At 40.9% G+C, this 17,282-nt stretch overlaps 1 protein-coding gene across 5 annotated transcripts in view; it reads left to right on the forward strand.

Moving 5' to 3' along the window:
- Positions 1–17,282, forward strand: part of PLEKHG1 (pleckstrin homology and RhoGEF domain containing G1) — a 242,103-nt gene that overhangs the window by 184,087 nt on the left and 40,734 nt on the right. For all 5 annotated transcript variants that reach the window (XM_043456816.1, XM_043456813.1, XM_043456818.1 and 2 more), the window contains one exon: positions 9,429–9,498. In XM_043456816.1, the coding sequence (XP_043312751.1) occupies positions 9,429–9,498 (70 nt within the window). The remainder of the gene's footprint in view (positions 1–9,428; positions 9,499–17,282) is intronic.

The raw sequence follows: 17,282 nt of genomic DNA on the forward strand, positions 1-17,282 counted from the left end.
TTCCATTGTTTCCCCATCTGTTTGCCGTGAAGTGATAGGACCAGATGCCATGATCTTAGTTTTCTGAATGTTGAGTTTTAAGCCAACGTTTTTACTCTCCTCTTTCACTTTCATCAAGAGACTCTTTAGTTCTTCTTCGCTTTCTGCCATAAGGGTGGTGTCATCTGCATATCTGAGGTTATTGATATTTCTCCTGGCAGTCCTGATTCCAGCTTGTGCTTCATACAGCCTGGCATTTCACATGATGTACTCTACATATAAGTTAAATAAGCAGGGTGATAATATACAGCCTTTATGTACTCCTTTCCTGATTTGGAACCAGTCTGTTGTTCCATGTCCATTTCTAACTGTTGCTTCTTGACCTGCATACAGATTTCTCAGGAGGCAGGTCAGGTGGTCTGGTCGTCCCATCTCTTGAAGAATTTTCTGCAGTTTGTTGTGATCCACACAGTCAAACACTTTGGCGTAGTCAATAAAGCAGAAGTAGATGTTTTTCTGGAACTCTCTTGTTTTTTTTCTGTGATCCAACGGATGCTGGCAATTTGATCTCTGGTTCCTCTGCCTTTTCTAAGTCCATCTTGAACATCCCAAACCATGGGATACGTATAACAATAAGTCAGGGCAAGGTGGGAGCAGTTATCTTTTATGTTAATGCATTTTCATATCATCAAAATGTCTTCAACTATTGCCCAGTGGTAGAAATATGTTTTTACCCATAGACTTTTTTCAAGTAGACTTTTCAAGACCAGTGGTAAAAAAAAAAAAAAAAAAAAAAAAAAAAAACAGTGGTAGCGTACCAGTGAATTTAATGGAACATTTGGTACTATTAACCTCACTCCATTTTCTGTTTCCTAATCCATATGTGCCTCTGTGAATACCAACTGACCTACCTGATTGGGTGGGAAAAGGAAATGGAGCTTAGCGTCTACTGCAGACAAGGTGAGGCCCCTTCCTGAATCTTGTTCAGTGGAAGGCAGTAGAATCTTCAAGGTCTTATTACAATTCCTGAGTTCAACTACACATCAGTGGTCAGAGAAAATCTTACATAGAATATATTCTGTAAAAGAGAACTGTGTTTCCTTTAACTGTCCATCCAAACAAGGAATATGAACTCTAGTAAGAAATATTATTTTCTTTTTTCATAATGCTACACAAAAGGGAGGAAATATTTGGAACAATTGCTGCAGGAAAAGGGAAAATACCCCAGATCTGAAGGTAGAATGGCTCTAACTTTAGCTCTGAGTACAAAACAATCTATGAGTCACTTCTTCCTGCTAATGTACTTGCAAAGCTGTTCATTAGTTTCACTGATGCAATGAGAAAGCTAGTCTCCACCCCATTAGGCTGTAACTCTAGAAGGACAGCCTGTTTCTGGTCTTTATGGAGTCCTTGATATCCCTCTTTCCATGGCCCCATCTGTGTTCCCATAGTTCATGGTGTATTACTTTATAGTTAGTTGTCTTCCATATCTCCCACATGCCCTGTTGTTCACCAAACAGCAGCTGGTGGGTTCCTTTCTATACCACCCACAAAAACACACTGTGTTCATTCTGTCCTTAGACTCGTGACCAATTTCTTAAGTGACTTTCTCTTCCAACCCTCCCCAAACTTAGATATCACCTCCTCAGAGAACATTGGGGACTGCTCCAGTGCTCCTTCACCCACCCACCCAGCCTCAGGCACACTCTGCTACACTGTCTTCTTTATTTCCTTTTCATAAGGCGTTGTTGTTATTTAGTTGCTGTCATGTTTGACTCTTTGTGACCCCATGGACTGTAGCCCACCAGGCTCCTCTGTCCATGGGATCCCAGGCAAGAATACTGGAGTGGGTTTGCCCGTTTCCTTCTCCAGGGGATCTTCCTGACCCAGGGATCGAACCCACATCTCCTGCATTGGTAGGCAGATTCTTTACCACTGAGCCACCAGCCCCTCATAACACGTAGTACAGTATTATATTCTGTTTTTGTTTTGCTTTTCAGTAAAACCAACCCTTTGCTATTTTTCACATAAGCATTCTTAGTAAGCAATATTGTACTATGGTGTGTGAGTTTCTACTGGTAAAGGAATAAATTTTATTTTTTCTTAATTTTTATTTTATTATAATAACAGCACTTAACATGAGATCTACCCTCTTAAATTTTTAAGTGTTCAATACTTCCCTTGTGGCTCAGACAGTAAAGAATCTGCCTGAAATGCAGGAGAGCTGGGTTCGATCCCTGGGTGGGGAAGATTCCCTGGAGCAAGGAATGGCTACACGCCTCAGTATTCTTGCCTGGGATCCCATGGTCAGAGGAGCCTCGAGGGCTATAGTCCATGGGGTTTCAGAGAGTCAGACATGACTGAGCCACTTTCACACACATGTTATTGTTAACTTAGATACTATGTTACAGCAGATCTCTAGAACCTATTCATCTGATTTAGCTGAAACTTGATGCATCTTAGGTAATAGCTCTTCTATTTACTCTTACCCCCCAGCCCCTGGTAACCACCATTCTACTATCTGATGCTATGGGTGTGACTATTTTAGATTTCTAATATAAGTGGAATCATGCAGGACTTGTCCTTCTGTGACTGGCTTTTTTTTTTTTTTCAACTTGGCACAATGTCAAGGTTCATTCATGTTGTCACAGAATTCCTTCTTTTTTAAGACTAATATTTCACTGTATACATACACACACACACACACACACACATATATATATATACACACAAATACATATACGTACATACCACATTTTCCTTATTCATCTTCATCCATTCACAGACATTTAAGTTGTATCCACATTTTGGCTGTTGTGAATACTTCTACAACGAATGTGGTAGTACTAACAGCTCTTCAAGACCCTGATTTCAATTTTTTATGTAAATACCCCAAGATTGGGCTTCCTTGGTGGCTCAGTTGGTGAAGAATCCTCCTGCAATGCTGGAGACCCAGGTTCCATCCCTGGGTGGGGATGATCTGCTGGAGAATGAAATGGCAACCCATTCCACTATTATTGCCTAGAAAACCCCATGGACAGAGGAGCCTGGTGGGCTACAGTCCACAGGGTCGCAAAGAGTAGGACACAGCTGACCATCTGAGCGTAGCATAGCATACCACAAGGCTGGATTGCTGGATCGTATGTTAGTTCTACTCTTATTTTTTTTTGGAGAACCTTCATACTGCTTTCCATGGTGGCTGCACCATTTTGCATTCCTGTCAGCAATGTATGAGGGTTCCAGTTCTTAACATCCTTGCGGACATTTGTTGCCTTTTGTTTTACATTGTACTCTTTATTTCTTCAGTTGTTAACATTTATCACCCCTGATCAGAACTTAAGCACCTATAGGATAGAGCTTTTGTCTGTGCTCTTTACCCATCACCTCCTGCCTGTAATAGCCCCTGATAAACAAGGCTTTCAGTAATGACTGTGTTGGATGGAGAACTAACAGGGTGGTCAGCCAGCTGTATCAAGTTGGCTGCTCTGATGACAGGAGTGTGAAATCAGGCTACCACCTCCTCACTGTTTCCATTATTTTATAAAAGGGTTGGAAAGGAAAGCTGCCCAGATGACTCACACAAGGCCTCCCAGGTAGGCGCTAGCAGGTTGAAGACACCACGATGTGGGAGACGAGCCCTCAGCTTTACTGAGTCAAGCTGAAAAATAAACCTTTCAATAGGTGTGTTTATAATCGTGCGGGACTGGGATTCACAAGCCCTGATACTAAGCCCAGCTGTGCCTATTAATTATTTGCTGTGTGACCTAAGGTAAGCCACCTCCCTTTTATGAGCCCTGGTTTCCTCATCTTAAAATTTGGGAGTAGGACTGGAAGTCATCTGAGCTCCCTCCCGGTTCTGGTTCTTGAGCAATGAATGCCATTTGTTTACAGGTGAGCTATACTAGAGCCTGGGTGGGTCCTGAAGACACCTTGTCCTACCAGGAGATCCAAGCTGGAGATGAAATTAAAGCTCCAAGAGGAGCTTGATGAGTGTAACACTGAGAACAGAGGGACCTAAATATTGTCAAGGAGTATTTCTATTAAGCCTTGGAAGTATGAAAAATATGATGGATTCGGCTCAAAATTCTTCTCTCCTTAGAAACAGAATATTGAAAAACCTGGTTACATAACCTGCATCCAGAGCACTCCATCCTCCAACAGTGGAAAACACTGGTCCAGATATGTTGCCTTTTTAGCTCTTCTTTTTGTTTGACTTTTTATTTTACTTCATCCAGTATTTAGATCCCAGTGATGAAATTTCAGCTATCTTTAAGTTAATCACAGCCATCCTTCTATAAAGGGCTTCCCTGGTGGTTCAGACAGTAAAGAATCTGCCTGCAATGCAGGAGACCTGGGTTCGATCCCTGGGTTGGGAAGATCCCCTGGAGGAGGGCATGGCAACCCACTCCAGTATTCTTGTCTGGAGAATCCCATGGACAGAGGAGCTTGGTGGGCCACAGTCCATAGGGTCACAAAGAGTCAGACATGACTGAGCAACTAAGCACATCCTTCTATAAAAGATATTGATAAAATTATCAGAACTATATATTCAAACAAAAATAATCTTACAGATGGTATGTTTTGTGGAATATTAGGGAAGAATGTTTGAAATTGGGTCTGTCCTGAAATCATGTGTTGGTAAAGGTTCCTTTCAAAGTGCAAGATATATCAGTGGATTTCAATGTAGCAGGATATAGGATTATATGATTTCTGACTCCAGCAAACTAAGAAACTACCACTTGTTGAGTTTCAGTGTATTATCAAAGAAAGATATCCATAGAGGCTACTGAAATACTCCTACCTTTTCCAATGATATATTTGTGTGAGGCTGTTGAATGGCGAGCAGACATGTGCAGCCATCTGTGTTCTATTAAGATAGGCATTAGAGATTTGCAGAATATAAAACAATACTACTCTTCTCACTATTTAATTTTGTTTTATAAAATTTATTTTTCACAAAAAAGTTACTTGTATTAACATGTACTAAATATATAATTAAATGAATTGGTCTTTTTAAACTTACATAGCAGCCTTAATTTCTAATAAGTATTGATATAATCCACATAAAGAATTTTTTAAAGGTAACCAGGTCTTGTGGAGAAGACAATGGCAACCCACTCCAGTACTCTTGCCTGGAAAATCGCATGGTCAGAGGAGCCTGGTAGGCTACAGTCCATGGGGTCGGGAAGAGTCGGACACGACTGAGCGATTTCACTTTCACTTTTCACTTTCATGCATTGGAGAAGGAAATGGCAACCCACTCCAGTGTTCTTGCCTGGAGAATCCCAGGGACGGGGGAGCCTGGTGGGCTGCCATCTATGGGGTCGCACAGAGTCGGACACGACTGAAGCGACTTAGCAGCAGCAGCAGCAAGCAGGTCTTGACACCAAAATGTTTGAGAATCACTGGCTTGGGTAAGGAGCACGCTATGTAAAACTACACTTCTGTGCAGACCTTATGGCTGGCTGGTATCTTACCTTCAAAACTAGACTTCCTTCATTGGCAGGCAGATTCTTTAACTGAGCTACCAGGGAAGCCCTACCTTCCAGTAAGAAAGAACAAATGAAAATCCCCAGATATTTGGGGTGAACCACTAACCTGAATGGCAGAAGCCAAAATGATTAAAATGATTGTGGAGCAGAAAGCAAAGAGCAGGAAAGTTAAGTCCAAAATAACAATTGTCATCATTATCACCTCCTTATAAATATGAGAACATTTTTGCACCCATAAAATAATAATAGAAACATAAGTACCCAAAGAACATGTAAACACACTTACACACTTTGAAACTGAAGATCAGATAATAGAGATGAAAAAATTCAATAGAAGCAATAGAAAATAAAAGATGAAATCTAAGAAAACAGAACAATAAACAAGAAGATGGAAACTAGAGAAAAAATGAGATAGTCTAGAGTATCTAATCTAATGTAGGGGAGGAAATATTAAAACTATAATTCAAGAATGGAGGTTCCTTAGCTTTTTGGCCCCAGGATCTGACTTCCCTGGTGGCTCAGATGGTAATTTATCTGCCTACAATGTGGGAGACCCAGGTTCGATCCCTGAGTTGGGAAAATCCTCTGGAGAAGGAAATGGCAACCCACTCTAGTACTCTTGCCTGGAAAATCCCGTGAACGGAGGAACCTGGTGGGTTACAGTCCATGGGATCGCAGAGTCGGACACGACTGAGCAACTAAACTTTCACTTTCAGGATCTATATATGCTTAAAAATTTCTAAGTGCCCTAAATTTTTTTTTTTGGTTTTATGATTTATGATGTTTTTATCTACCATAATATAAATTAAAACTGTTGTAGTTGTTCAGTCATGTCTGACTCTTTGTGACCCCATGGACTGCATGGACAGGCTTCCCTGTCCTTCACCATCTCTCAGAGCTTGCTCAGACTCATGTCCATTTAGTCAGTGATGCCATCCAACCATCTTGTCCTCTGTCATCCCCTTCTCCTGCCACCTTCAATCCTTCCCAGCATCAAGGTCTGTTCCAATGAGTATGCTCTTTGCATCAGGTGGCCAAAGTATTGGAGCTTCAGCTTCAGCATCAGTCCTGCCAATGAATAATCAGGACTGATTTCCTTTAGGATGGACTGGTTGGATCTCCTTGCAGTCCAGGGGACTCTCAAGAGTCTTCTCCAACACCACAATTCAAAACCATCAATTCTTCAGCACTCAGATTTCCTTATAGTCCAACTCTCACATCCATACATGACTACTGGAAAAACCATAGCTCTGACTAGACAGACCTCTTTTGGCAAAATCATGTCTCTACTTTTTAATATGCTGTCCAGGTTGATCATAGTTTTTCTTCTAAGGATCAAGCATCTTTTAATTTCATGGCTGCAATCACCATATGCAGTGATTCTTAGGCCCAAGAAAATAAAGTCTGTCACTGTTTCCATTGTTTCCCCATCTATTTGTGATGAAGTGATGGGACCAGATGCCATGATCTTAGTTTTCTGAATGTTGAGTTTTAGCCAGCTTTTTCACTCTCCTCTTTCACCTTCATCAAGAGGCTCTGATATTAAAACTAAGAAGTTATTAAAATATCAATGTATTCAATAATAATAAAAAATCCACAGATTTCTAGAAAAACTTACTACTCTTCCCATTAACATTTTTTGCATTTTGGAATTGTCCTACATTTTTACAAATCTCTTTGCTGTTTGACTTACTGGAAGACAGCTGGATTCTCCAATCGGCTTCTGCTTTCCATCTATGATATCACAGGTCATGTAGCCTCTGGAAAGGCCAGTGTACTCTCACGAGAGAATGAAGATAAAAAATCTGATAGAGTCAAAGTATTTTTATAAAATATATTGGCCTTTTGGGCTTCCTGAAGGGATCTTAAGAACGCAGGAAGCATTTTGAGAACTGATGATCAAGAACACTTCCCAAATATTCAAATTGCCTCTGTGTATGAAAAAAAGACCCACCTCAAAACCAACCATCACAGAATTTCAGAACTAATTACCAAAGAGAAAACTCTAAAAGCTTCCAGCATAGAAAAACAGGTCACTTGTAACCTAGATCATGAATCGGAATGATGTTGGACTTCTCAATAGTAGCATTAAAATCCACACAACAGCAGATGTCTCCCTGAATACTCAGAAAATAACTTCCAATCAAGAATTCTATATCCATTGATAATTATCAGTCAAGTGTGAAGGGAGAACATTTTGAAGCAGAAAGAGTCTCAGAAAATTCACTGCCTATTACCCCTACTCAGAAAGCTGCTGGAGGGAAGACTGTTCCCAAAGGAGAGATTATAGCTTAAATGGTATCTAAGAAACAGGGCATCATCAGGATGGTGTTGAAGAGAGGACCCAGCAGGCCCAGAGAGCACCTGTCCAGGTGGAACTGGAAGGACAGATGGCTCTAGGAAGGGGGTCACTAAGAGAGAATGCAGCCCATAATGATCCAGTGTTTGAACTTGGTGAGACATGAGTTACACTTTTGGCACAAAGTTTGCAGGTGCATTACTGGCTGTACTTAGGAAATCAACCCTGGACAGTCATTGGAGTGATTGATGCTGAAGCTCCAATACTTTGGCCACATGATGTTAGGAACCAACTCATTGGAAAAGACCCAGATGCTGGGAAATGTTGAAGGCAAAAGGAGAAGAGGGCAGCAGAGGATGAGATGGTTAGATATCATCACCAACTCAATGGACATGAATCTGAGAAAACTCTGGGAGATAGTGAAGGACAGGGACGCCTGGTATGCTGCAGTCCATGGGGTCACAAAGAGTTGGACACAACTTAGCAACTGAACAATAACAACTTTGAAAACCAAACAAACAAATGAAAAAAAACAAACAAACATGAGACCATTTCAACTCCAGGGAAAACATGGTTGTACAAGAAAGGCAGGGTAGCTATGGTATACTCCAAGGCTTAGCTGAGAATAATATTTACATAGTCTTTAAAATGTAAGCTCTGGCTTTTAATCTAATTAAATTTCCTAACAGAGTTTGCTGAGAAAGATGAGAAGAAAGGGAGCTAGGGGAAATTATGAAGTAAATACCTAAGACTGAAAAATAATGAAAATGCATTGCCAGCATGTTTGGAAACCCAGATACAGATAGAAATGGCTAAAAGTTGTAAGTGTTTCCAGGGAGTGGTAGTCGAGAAGGGGAAACAGAAAGCAAGGAACTGTACAGCTATTTTTATCACAATTCATGAAGAACTGTTTAAATTTTTGTTAACTATGTGATACACAGATAATTAAAATAAACACTTAACATATTAAAATACATATTAATATAACTTCCATGGAATGTAATTTGGGAATGTGTTAATGTTTGGAATGAAAATGCCCCATGACCCAGCAATCCCATTCATAGAGCTGTATGCGACCATAGGAGATTAGTACATTAATGATGCTACATCCACAGAGTGCAATGGCATTCAGTTAGTTACTTAATGAATCAATAAAAATAAATAATACAGATTTTCATCTGAGGAAAGAGATTTTCTCCCCTGGCATATTTTTCCTTTAGAGCACTATCTCCATGTATAATTTTGTGTAAATCAGTGTGATTTTTCACTGCATGTCTGGCTCTTCAGTGGATTCCAAGCTCCAAGAGACACGCTGGTGTATTTGTTCTCAGTGCTTGTCTGGTACCTGGAAAGCTATGGGATCAATGAGTGTGTGTGAGCATGCGTGCAGATTTTGACAAATGTCAGGCAGACTGAAATGTTGAGTAGGTCTTATCTCTGGGTGGCAGAGTTGCAGGTCAGACCTCTGATTACACCCCTGCTCCTCCATGACCTCAGGCAAGTCATTTATCTAAGCCTTGGATGTAATGACAAAACCTCAGATATCCAGTTAAATGGTTCCTTATAAATGCCATGTAAGTGTTTAAACGTCTAAGTTATTTAAAATGTCCTCAACCCTCAGACCACAACCTAATACATTCTTTTTTCTTTTTTTTTAGTGAACTTCTGCAAGACTTGGAAAACTGTGAAAATGATCCTGTGGCCATAGCAGAGTGTTTTGTGTCCAAGGTAAGCAGGGTTCATCTCTCTAAGCCAACCAAGACAGAGACAGAGACACACTGTTCTCATTGTAAAGTTAAGATGACCGATGTGTTCCATATTGGATGAAGTCCACCACTAATCTCTCTCACTCTGAGGGTATTTTTCTCCCCACTAGCCAGGAAAAAAAATTCACTTCCCAGTAAATTGTGTGCATGCTTGTGTAGTCACTTCAGTTGTGTCCGACTCTTTGCAACCCCATGGACCATAGTCCCCCAGGCTCTTCTGTCCATGGGATTCTCCAGGCAAGAATACTGGAGTGGATTGCCACTCCCTTCTCTGGAGGATCTTCCCAGCCCAGGGATGGAACCCACATCTCTTATGTCTCCTGCATTGGCAGGTGGGTTCTTTACCACTAGAACCACCTGGGAAGCCCAATAACTTAGCAGTTGTTTCAGAACTTGTGTAATAACTAAGTGATGCTACGTATCTGTCCTAAGAAAAACTTTAAGCTTGGGAAGAGGAGAGTCCAGAATAGAAGAATGTTAGAAAAATAAGTACATATAAAAGATGACTAGATCAGTTATAAAAATCTATAAGAATGTAAATGCTTTACATTTATATAAATATATATTTAATATACTGCCATATACATATGTATGTGTATATAGTTACATATATATAGATAAACATATGTATATACACATATATATGGCACTAGCTTATTCATTTAGTGGAAAAACAGAACAGAGTTAATCTCCTGCCTCTTAATTATGCCCTTTAATTCTCCTACATTCTTCTTAAGTTGCACTGATGGCTTAGAAAAAAATGCAAGGAGAGGATTTGAATTTTAAAGCTTAAATGACAGTCAGTTTAAATTCTGTACCCAGGTAAGAGAATTCTGAAACATACAAGGGAATCCTTTACAACATGACTTTCTTGATGTCCTACTGTAAATAGAATCTTATCTTACGTTTCTCTAAAAATTCAGCAGCTTTTGTTTGGAAACCTTCTAGCAGAAATTGTTTTTCCAGCAAAACTTCATGTAATTTTTACAGTTGTGGTTTCAAATGTACAAAGGTTGAAGCGAAGTTCATGATGGCGCTTTTGGGTCAACTGAGAGTTAGCACCTCATTTAAAGTCTCGGAGGCCAATGTGAACTTGGAGACATCCCCCCAGCCTGACCAGGTTCCAGGGTTATTCCACAAGGTTATTTCTGATGATCCAATGGTTTTGAATCCAAACATAACACTCTTGGCTGTACTCAAGTGGGGCTCCTTAAAGGCAGTTGATGGACTTATATATAAAACACTCCTGACTTTGTGGGTGGCAGGGTATGTGTTTACATACAAAATGTTTGTGCACACATGCTTACACACACAATTCTTCTCACAAGTGGCTTGTGTCACAGTGAAGGGTAAGAATTTGGAAAAGAGAAGGAAAATGAAAGAGGGAGAAATGGGTAAAAGATAACGCTGAGTGTATCAAAGAAGCTGTGTTAGAATAACCACAGTGAATAAACAACATAGAAGCTTTTGGAAACATTGGGGCTTTTCTGGTAACTGTAATCACAAGTTGATTAAAGACGATCCAGCATATGCTTAGCTCTGGTTTAATTATTCACATAAAAGTTTGTTTATGCGCCAGGTTGCCAACTCCCAAATCTGATTTCTTGTTGCGATATTGCCAGGTTTAATTGGAAGACTGATTGCAGCACTCCACACTCGTGTGTGTGAGCAGGGAATAGTGAGGGGGTGTGTGTGGGTCTGGCACAGCCTGCTTCTCACTCAGCACCCTGAAATTTAGAAGATGTTACACTTTGTGGAACACAAGCAGCTGCTCACCTCTGGGGAGGAGTGGAAAATTGCTTTAATTGAGGGGCCGTTAATGAAAGAGGTGAAGCTGGCGGTTGCCGTCTGCTTTTATCTGAGTCACTGGGGCTTACACGGAGAGTCAACTTTGACCTTGCTTTTGTGGTATGGCTAGGCGACAGAAATCCCTCCTGACAAGAGGAGAACGCAGCCCTTCTTACCTGCTGCCCAGAAAAGAACAGCAAAGCGCTGCAGAAGCCCCTCTCGGGAGGGGTGAACGGCCCCGCCAGGCAGGCCAGGCTCTCACCCACCGAGCGCTCGCCTGCTCTCAGGACTCTGGAAACACCTGGAACGGGTTTCCGTGGCTTCCTGCCTTCACCTCCACTCTCATTTCCGTCACTTAGCTTGACTGTCAGCCAGGCTGACCCTGGGTGACATTTAGGAGGGAAGTTTGTCTTCGGAGGCCCAGCTTCCCTTAACCGCCCCCTTTCACCTGATGCGTGGCCCCCTCCACTTTGGAGTCTGTCTCCTCTCAGTGCTCAGGCATGTGTGTGTACACGCACACACACACACACACACACATGCACATACACACAAACACAAGCCACTTGTTGAAATTATCCTCAGGAAACTGCTGGTATCAGATAATAGGTATGATTGGAGTCTATTCAAATCAATGTCCTGGGCTTCCCGAATGGCGCTAGGGATAAAGAACCCCTACCAAGGCAGGAGGGGTAAGAGACGCAGGTTTGACCCCTGGGTCAGGAAGATCCCCTGGAGGAGGGCACGGCAACCCACTCCAGTATTCTTGCCTGGAGAATCGCGTGGACAGAGGAGCCCGGTGGTCTATAGTCCATAGGGTTGCAAAGAGTCAGACACGACTGAAATGACTTAGCATGTGCACACACAAATCAATGTCTCCTTACAGAGTAAGCCTTTCTTGGTAGTGTCCTGTGAAAACTGCTGTGTCATCAGTGAGTGTGTGTATGTGTGTGTGTGTATGTGAGAAAAGGAGAGGGAAGGAAAGAGATGGAGTGGGGAGACATTAACATTATGGCAGAAGAAACCCTAAAATCACACAGATTTCTATTTTCTGATTTTTCATTCAGGAAACGTTCAAACACCCTTTGTCTTCAGTTGGCCCTGATCGTTTTATTTTGGTTCTTTCATAATTAAATGTCTTATTTTGACATCATCACTAATTGCAACTTGAAAGTGTTAAATAATGAGAAGAAGATATCTATTTTTATATAATTTTCTCTCATTGCCTTCTTTCTCCCTAAATACTTCTGAAAAGGATTTGAGTGCATATATCATAAGAAATAGTTATTCAGGGATTAACTGAGTAGGAGTTACTGATTTTTGTGTAAAGCCATTATTTGAACTGTCCACAGGGCTCATAAATTCAAGATCAAGTATGCATTTGGTTCTATATTAAGAATATATCAGTGATTTAAATCGAAACTGTCTAAGACAGAGCCATGGTGTCACAGAATGCCCCAAAATTCGGTTGTGCAGAGAAGCCTTGAGGTATTTTTAGGGTAGCTCATGAAGATGATGTAATTTAGAATATTTTTATTGAGGCCATTGTGTTTGGTATTTCATATGATGCTACATATAAGGAAATGAGCCAAATAGCTGTTCAACCCCATACTGAGTGTGGCAGGAGGCAGGAACAAAGCAAGAAAGTGTGAGTGTGAACACACCCAGAGAAGGGCTCCAGGGACTTCTCTGGTGGTCCAATGGTCAAGACTCTGTGCTTCCACGGCGGGGGAATACAGCGCAATCCCAGACCAAAGAATAGAGAAAGAGAGGGGCACTCCAGTCTGACGTTAATTTCCTGAAAGACCTTGGGCAAGTCACTGTACCTTTTTTATCCCTGGGGAAGGTGGAACACTCCAGTGCCTTCAGGAGCTAAGCTGATGAACACAGTGCATGAATGGGCCTAGGCAGAGGCCAGAGCGTCAAGGTACTTACGTCTTGGGGACAAAAGTGTTACGTGAAACTGTAGGCCTAGGGCCTGTGGATCTAATACTTTTTCAAGAGAAGCCAAAAATTAAAAAAAAATTTATCTTTTAACTTTTAGAATTTGGCAACTTAGTTTTTTTTTTTTTTTTTTTTAATACTATGCTTAAAAATTTGGCAGCATACCATGTTGGCAAGGCCATGGGGAAACAGACACTCTTATAATTGTGGGAAAATAAAATAGACCCTCTGGAGGGGAATTTGGCTATGTCTAGGAAAAGTACATCTGAATTCACCCTTCATTCCAGCAATCCTACTTCCAGAAATCTATTCTAAAGATACAGTGACAAAGTCTCAACAAAGGTGATGTTATACTTCACAGTACTCATTGTTACAATTTATAAACCTATATAAGGTGCATCCTTAGTCCTGTCTCACTCTTTGCAACCCCATGTACTGTAGCCCACCAGGCTGCCCTGTCAATGGGATTTTTCAGGCGAGAATACTGGAGTGGGTTGCCATTTCCTTCTCCAGGTGACCTTCCTGACCCAGGATCAAACCTGCGTCTCCTGCATTGACAGGCAGATTCTTTACCACTGGGCCACCGATAGAAATATGCAATACATGGAAACAGCCCAAATGTTCATGAACAAAACCTGGTTGAATAAACTATGGCATATCCCCATAACATAGCAGTACAAAGCAGTAAAAGCAAATAAAGACTATTTCTATATACTACTAGAAAGGGGATGGGGTGGGGAGTCTCGCACTGTGGTTCTCAGGGTGTGGTCTCTGGACCACATCATATAGGATCTTGTTAGCAAGCAGATTCTCAGGCCCTACCCAGACCTACCAAATCAGAAACTCTGGGGGTGCAACCCAGTAATCTGTGTTTTAATAAGCCCTCAAGGTAATTCTAATGCTGAAGTTTGAGAATCACTGACATAGCTTGCTTTTATTTATCTAGAAATGGGGAAGGTTATACTTATATTTCAATGTGTATGTTTAAAAAAAATTTTTTAAGATAAACTGTAAGACTAGAAGTTGGTTCCTGAGAGGAAAGGCAGGGAATGGACTAGAATGAGAAGGCATAGAAGCCAGACTTCTCTAAGTGTGCATTTCTTTGGAGAGTTGACTTTGAAACCATGTATTTATTTTACATAATTATAAGACAAAGTTTAAAACAGCCTTCAAAAAATGAAAGCAGATTGAAACAATGAACCTAACTGTGAATCCAGTTTGTAGCTTGACCACACAGAGGAAATGCCAATCAATTAAAAAATATGCTATGGGCAAAATACAGCAAATACATCCTTAACTGTTTTCAGTAATGATATCATATATGATGGTTTCAGTATTGTTGTTCCAAAATTGTGTGTATTGTGGGATAAAGGAAATGAATATTCACAGTTGTGTCATTGAGAACTGGAATTGGCAAGACAAAGAAAATACAGATTAAGAATGAGGCTAATTAGAAACACTCTAGTCCTGAATCTGAATTGCAAGAATTAGCATGAACTAAGCATGTGTTTTAGCTTTAGAAACACCATATTTCTAACTCTGTCCACTGAGAAGGCCTAGAAATAATAATTAACCTGGTAGCAAGAGCATCGCTAACGCTCAGATTGTGGTTTCCACATACTGTTTCCTACGTGAAGGAATCCTGGCTCCGTGGAGAACAAGTGTGGGAGGGAAATGTGCAAGAGGGTCTGAAACATCGTGTCACCCCAGAAAGCAAGGCGCTACTGGAGGCTGTAGGTCAGGTCACAGATACTCAAGAAAAGGCTCCTATTGGCCAAAGATGGGATCATTTGAGCATCATTAAAAAGATAGCTAACTAAAAACAACTGAAAGTCATGAAATATGTTTATATTCATGAAATTCACAGTGATGTTAAAAAACCCAAGTCCTTTATAGGAGAGCTGATGCATTATTTTGAAAATTAAGGAAAGGAATTGAGCGTTTATCCTGTCTTTCCCATACAAACCACAAACTGCAGGGTAACTAATCTAAGGCAGTTCCTTTTTTGGAAAAAATCTGGCTAATAAATGAAGAATGGAGAAAGCAATGGCAACCCACTCCAGTACTCTCGCCTGGAAAATCCCATAGACGGAGGAGCCTGGTAGGCTGCAGTCCATGGGGTTGCTAAGAGTCAGACACGACTGAGCGACTTCACTTTTCCTTTCATGCATGGAAGAAGGAAATGGCAACCCACTCCAGTGTTCTTGCCTGGAGAATCCCAGGGACGGGGGAGCCTGGTGGGCTGCCATCTATGGGGTCACACAGAGTCGGACACAACTGAAGCGATTTAGCAGCAGCAGCAGCATGAATCAAAAGACCTAAGCAGTAATTACCAGTGATTATTAACATCACAGAAAGAGAGAACCAGCTCCTATGCCTCTCAGTTTAAGTACAATCAAGTCTATGGTGTACTTGGGCCACATTATGGAACCTAAATCCAGTCAAGCCTCTTCTAAACCACAAGGAGCGTGGAAGACAGGAGAACATAGTAAAGAAAGCCTTAGGGACGTGATCAGCAAAACTGAGACTGCAGGAGACTGCAGGACAAATCATTTGGTTTCTTCAGCTTAATTGCACGGGGGAAATGAGAGGGGGAACTTATAGGTTAGAAGGGACTTAGATATCAACAATATCAAGTTGCTATGTGTGGATGTTGTTTGGAATACAGAGCAAGCAGCAAACTGTAATTTTAAAAAAGAAAATAAAAAATAGGAATAATGATAATGAACCCTCATGATATTATGCAATTATTTATTTACATTTTATTGATGTAAAGTTGGCTTATAATGTGTATAATTTCTGCTATACAACAAAGTGACTCAGTTTTTTACATATATATTTCTTTCCATATTCTTTTCCATTATGGTTTATCACAGGATATTGAACATAGTTCCCTATGCTATACAGTAGATATATACTAGTAAATATATTGTTGTTTATCCATTCTGTATATGTAATAGTTTGCATCTGCTAATCTCAACCTCCCAGTCCTTCCCATGGAATTATTTAAAGATGATAATAGCATTGTAGTGATGTTTCTCTTTTAAAGTCATGTTAAAGATATATACTAACATGTTTACAAGTAAGTGAAATGATATTATGTCTAGAATTTGTTGATAAGGGAACCTGGAATCAGTTTGTTGATAAGGGAACCTTAGCAAAAGGCAAGAAGCCCCCATTAGTTAGCTGAACATTTAATGCGTTTGAGGCATCGCTGCCATGCTAGATCTACAGATGAGTAGACCTGGATCCTGCTCTCAAATAATTTTCAGCTTCATAGGAGATAGGGGCATTCATTAGTTCAAAAAACATTATGTGCCAGGCTGGTACACTATGGCCCCTCTCCTGCAGGAACTCACAGTATAGAGTGGCAGACAGATGCACAAAAAATGTCATGCTCATTTGGCAAAGGCTGTAAGATAGGTTGGCACTAGTGTTGTGGGGCCCCAAGATAGGAGCAATTGGCTCAGTCCAAGAACTCAAGAAAGTCCCTTGAGAGGAAATAAAGCCTCAGTTCAATGTCAAAAGGTGCCTCGTGGCTGTCCAGTGAAAAAGATGGGAAAGGCAGTGGGCAGAGGAAGCTGCAAACACAGGGCTTGAAAGTATCCCCTTGCACAAACTTCCAGCATGTTCTGACCACATAATATTTAAATTATCTGCTTATATTTCTCTCTCACACTGCAAATGCCCAGAGGACCATGAGCACCTGGGGGCAGAAACCCTACTGTCTTCCTCTACCTATTTGCCTTCAGATTCATCTAACATAGCAGATGCTCAATCAGTATTTAATGATCTCAAAGCCACAATGAGGTACCATTTCACGCCAGTCAGAATGGCTGCTATCCAAAAGTCTACAAGCAATAAATGCTGGAGAGGGTGTGGAGAAAAGGGAACCCTCTTAGACTGTTGGTGGGAATGCAAACTAGTACAGCCACTATGGAGAACAGTGTGGAGATTCCTTAAAAAACTGGAAATAGAACTGCCATATGACCCAGCAATCCCCACTTCTGGGCATAC

The sequence above is a fragment of the Cervus canadensis genome, chromosome 33, assembly GCF_019320065.1.
Source record: "Cervus canadensis isolate Bull #8, Minnesota chromosome 33, ASM1932006v1, whole genome shotgun sequence".
In the NCBI taxonomy this organism is placed as follows: domain Eukaryota; kingdom Metazoa; phylum Chordata; class Mammalia; order Artiodactyla; family Cervidae; genus Cervus; species Cervus canadensis.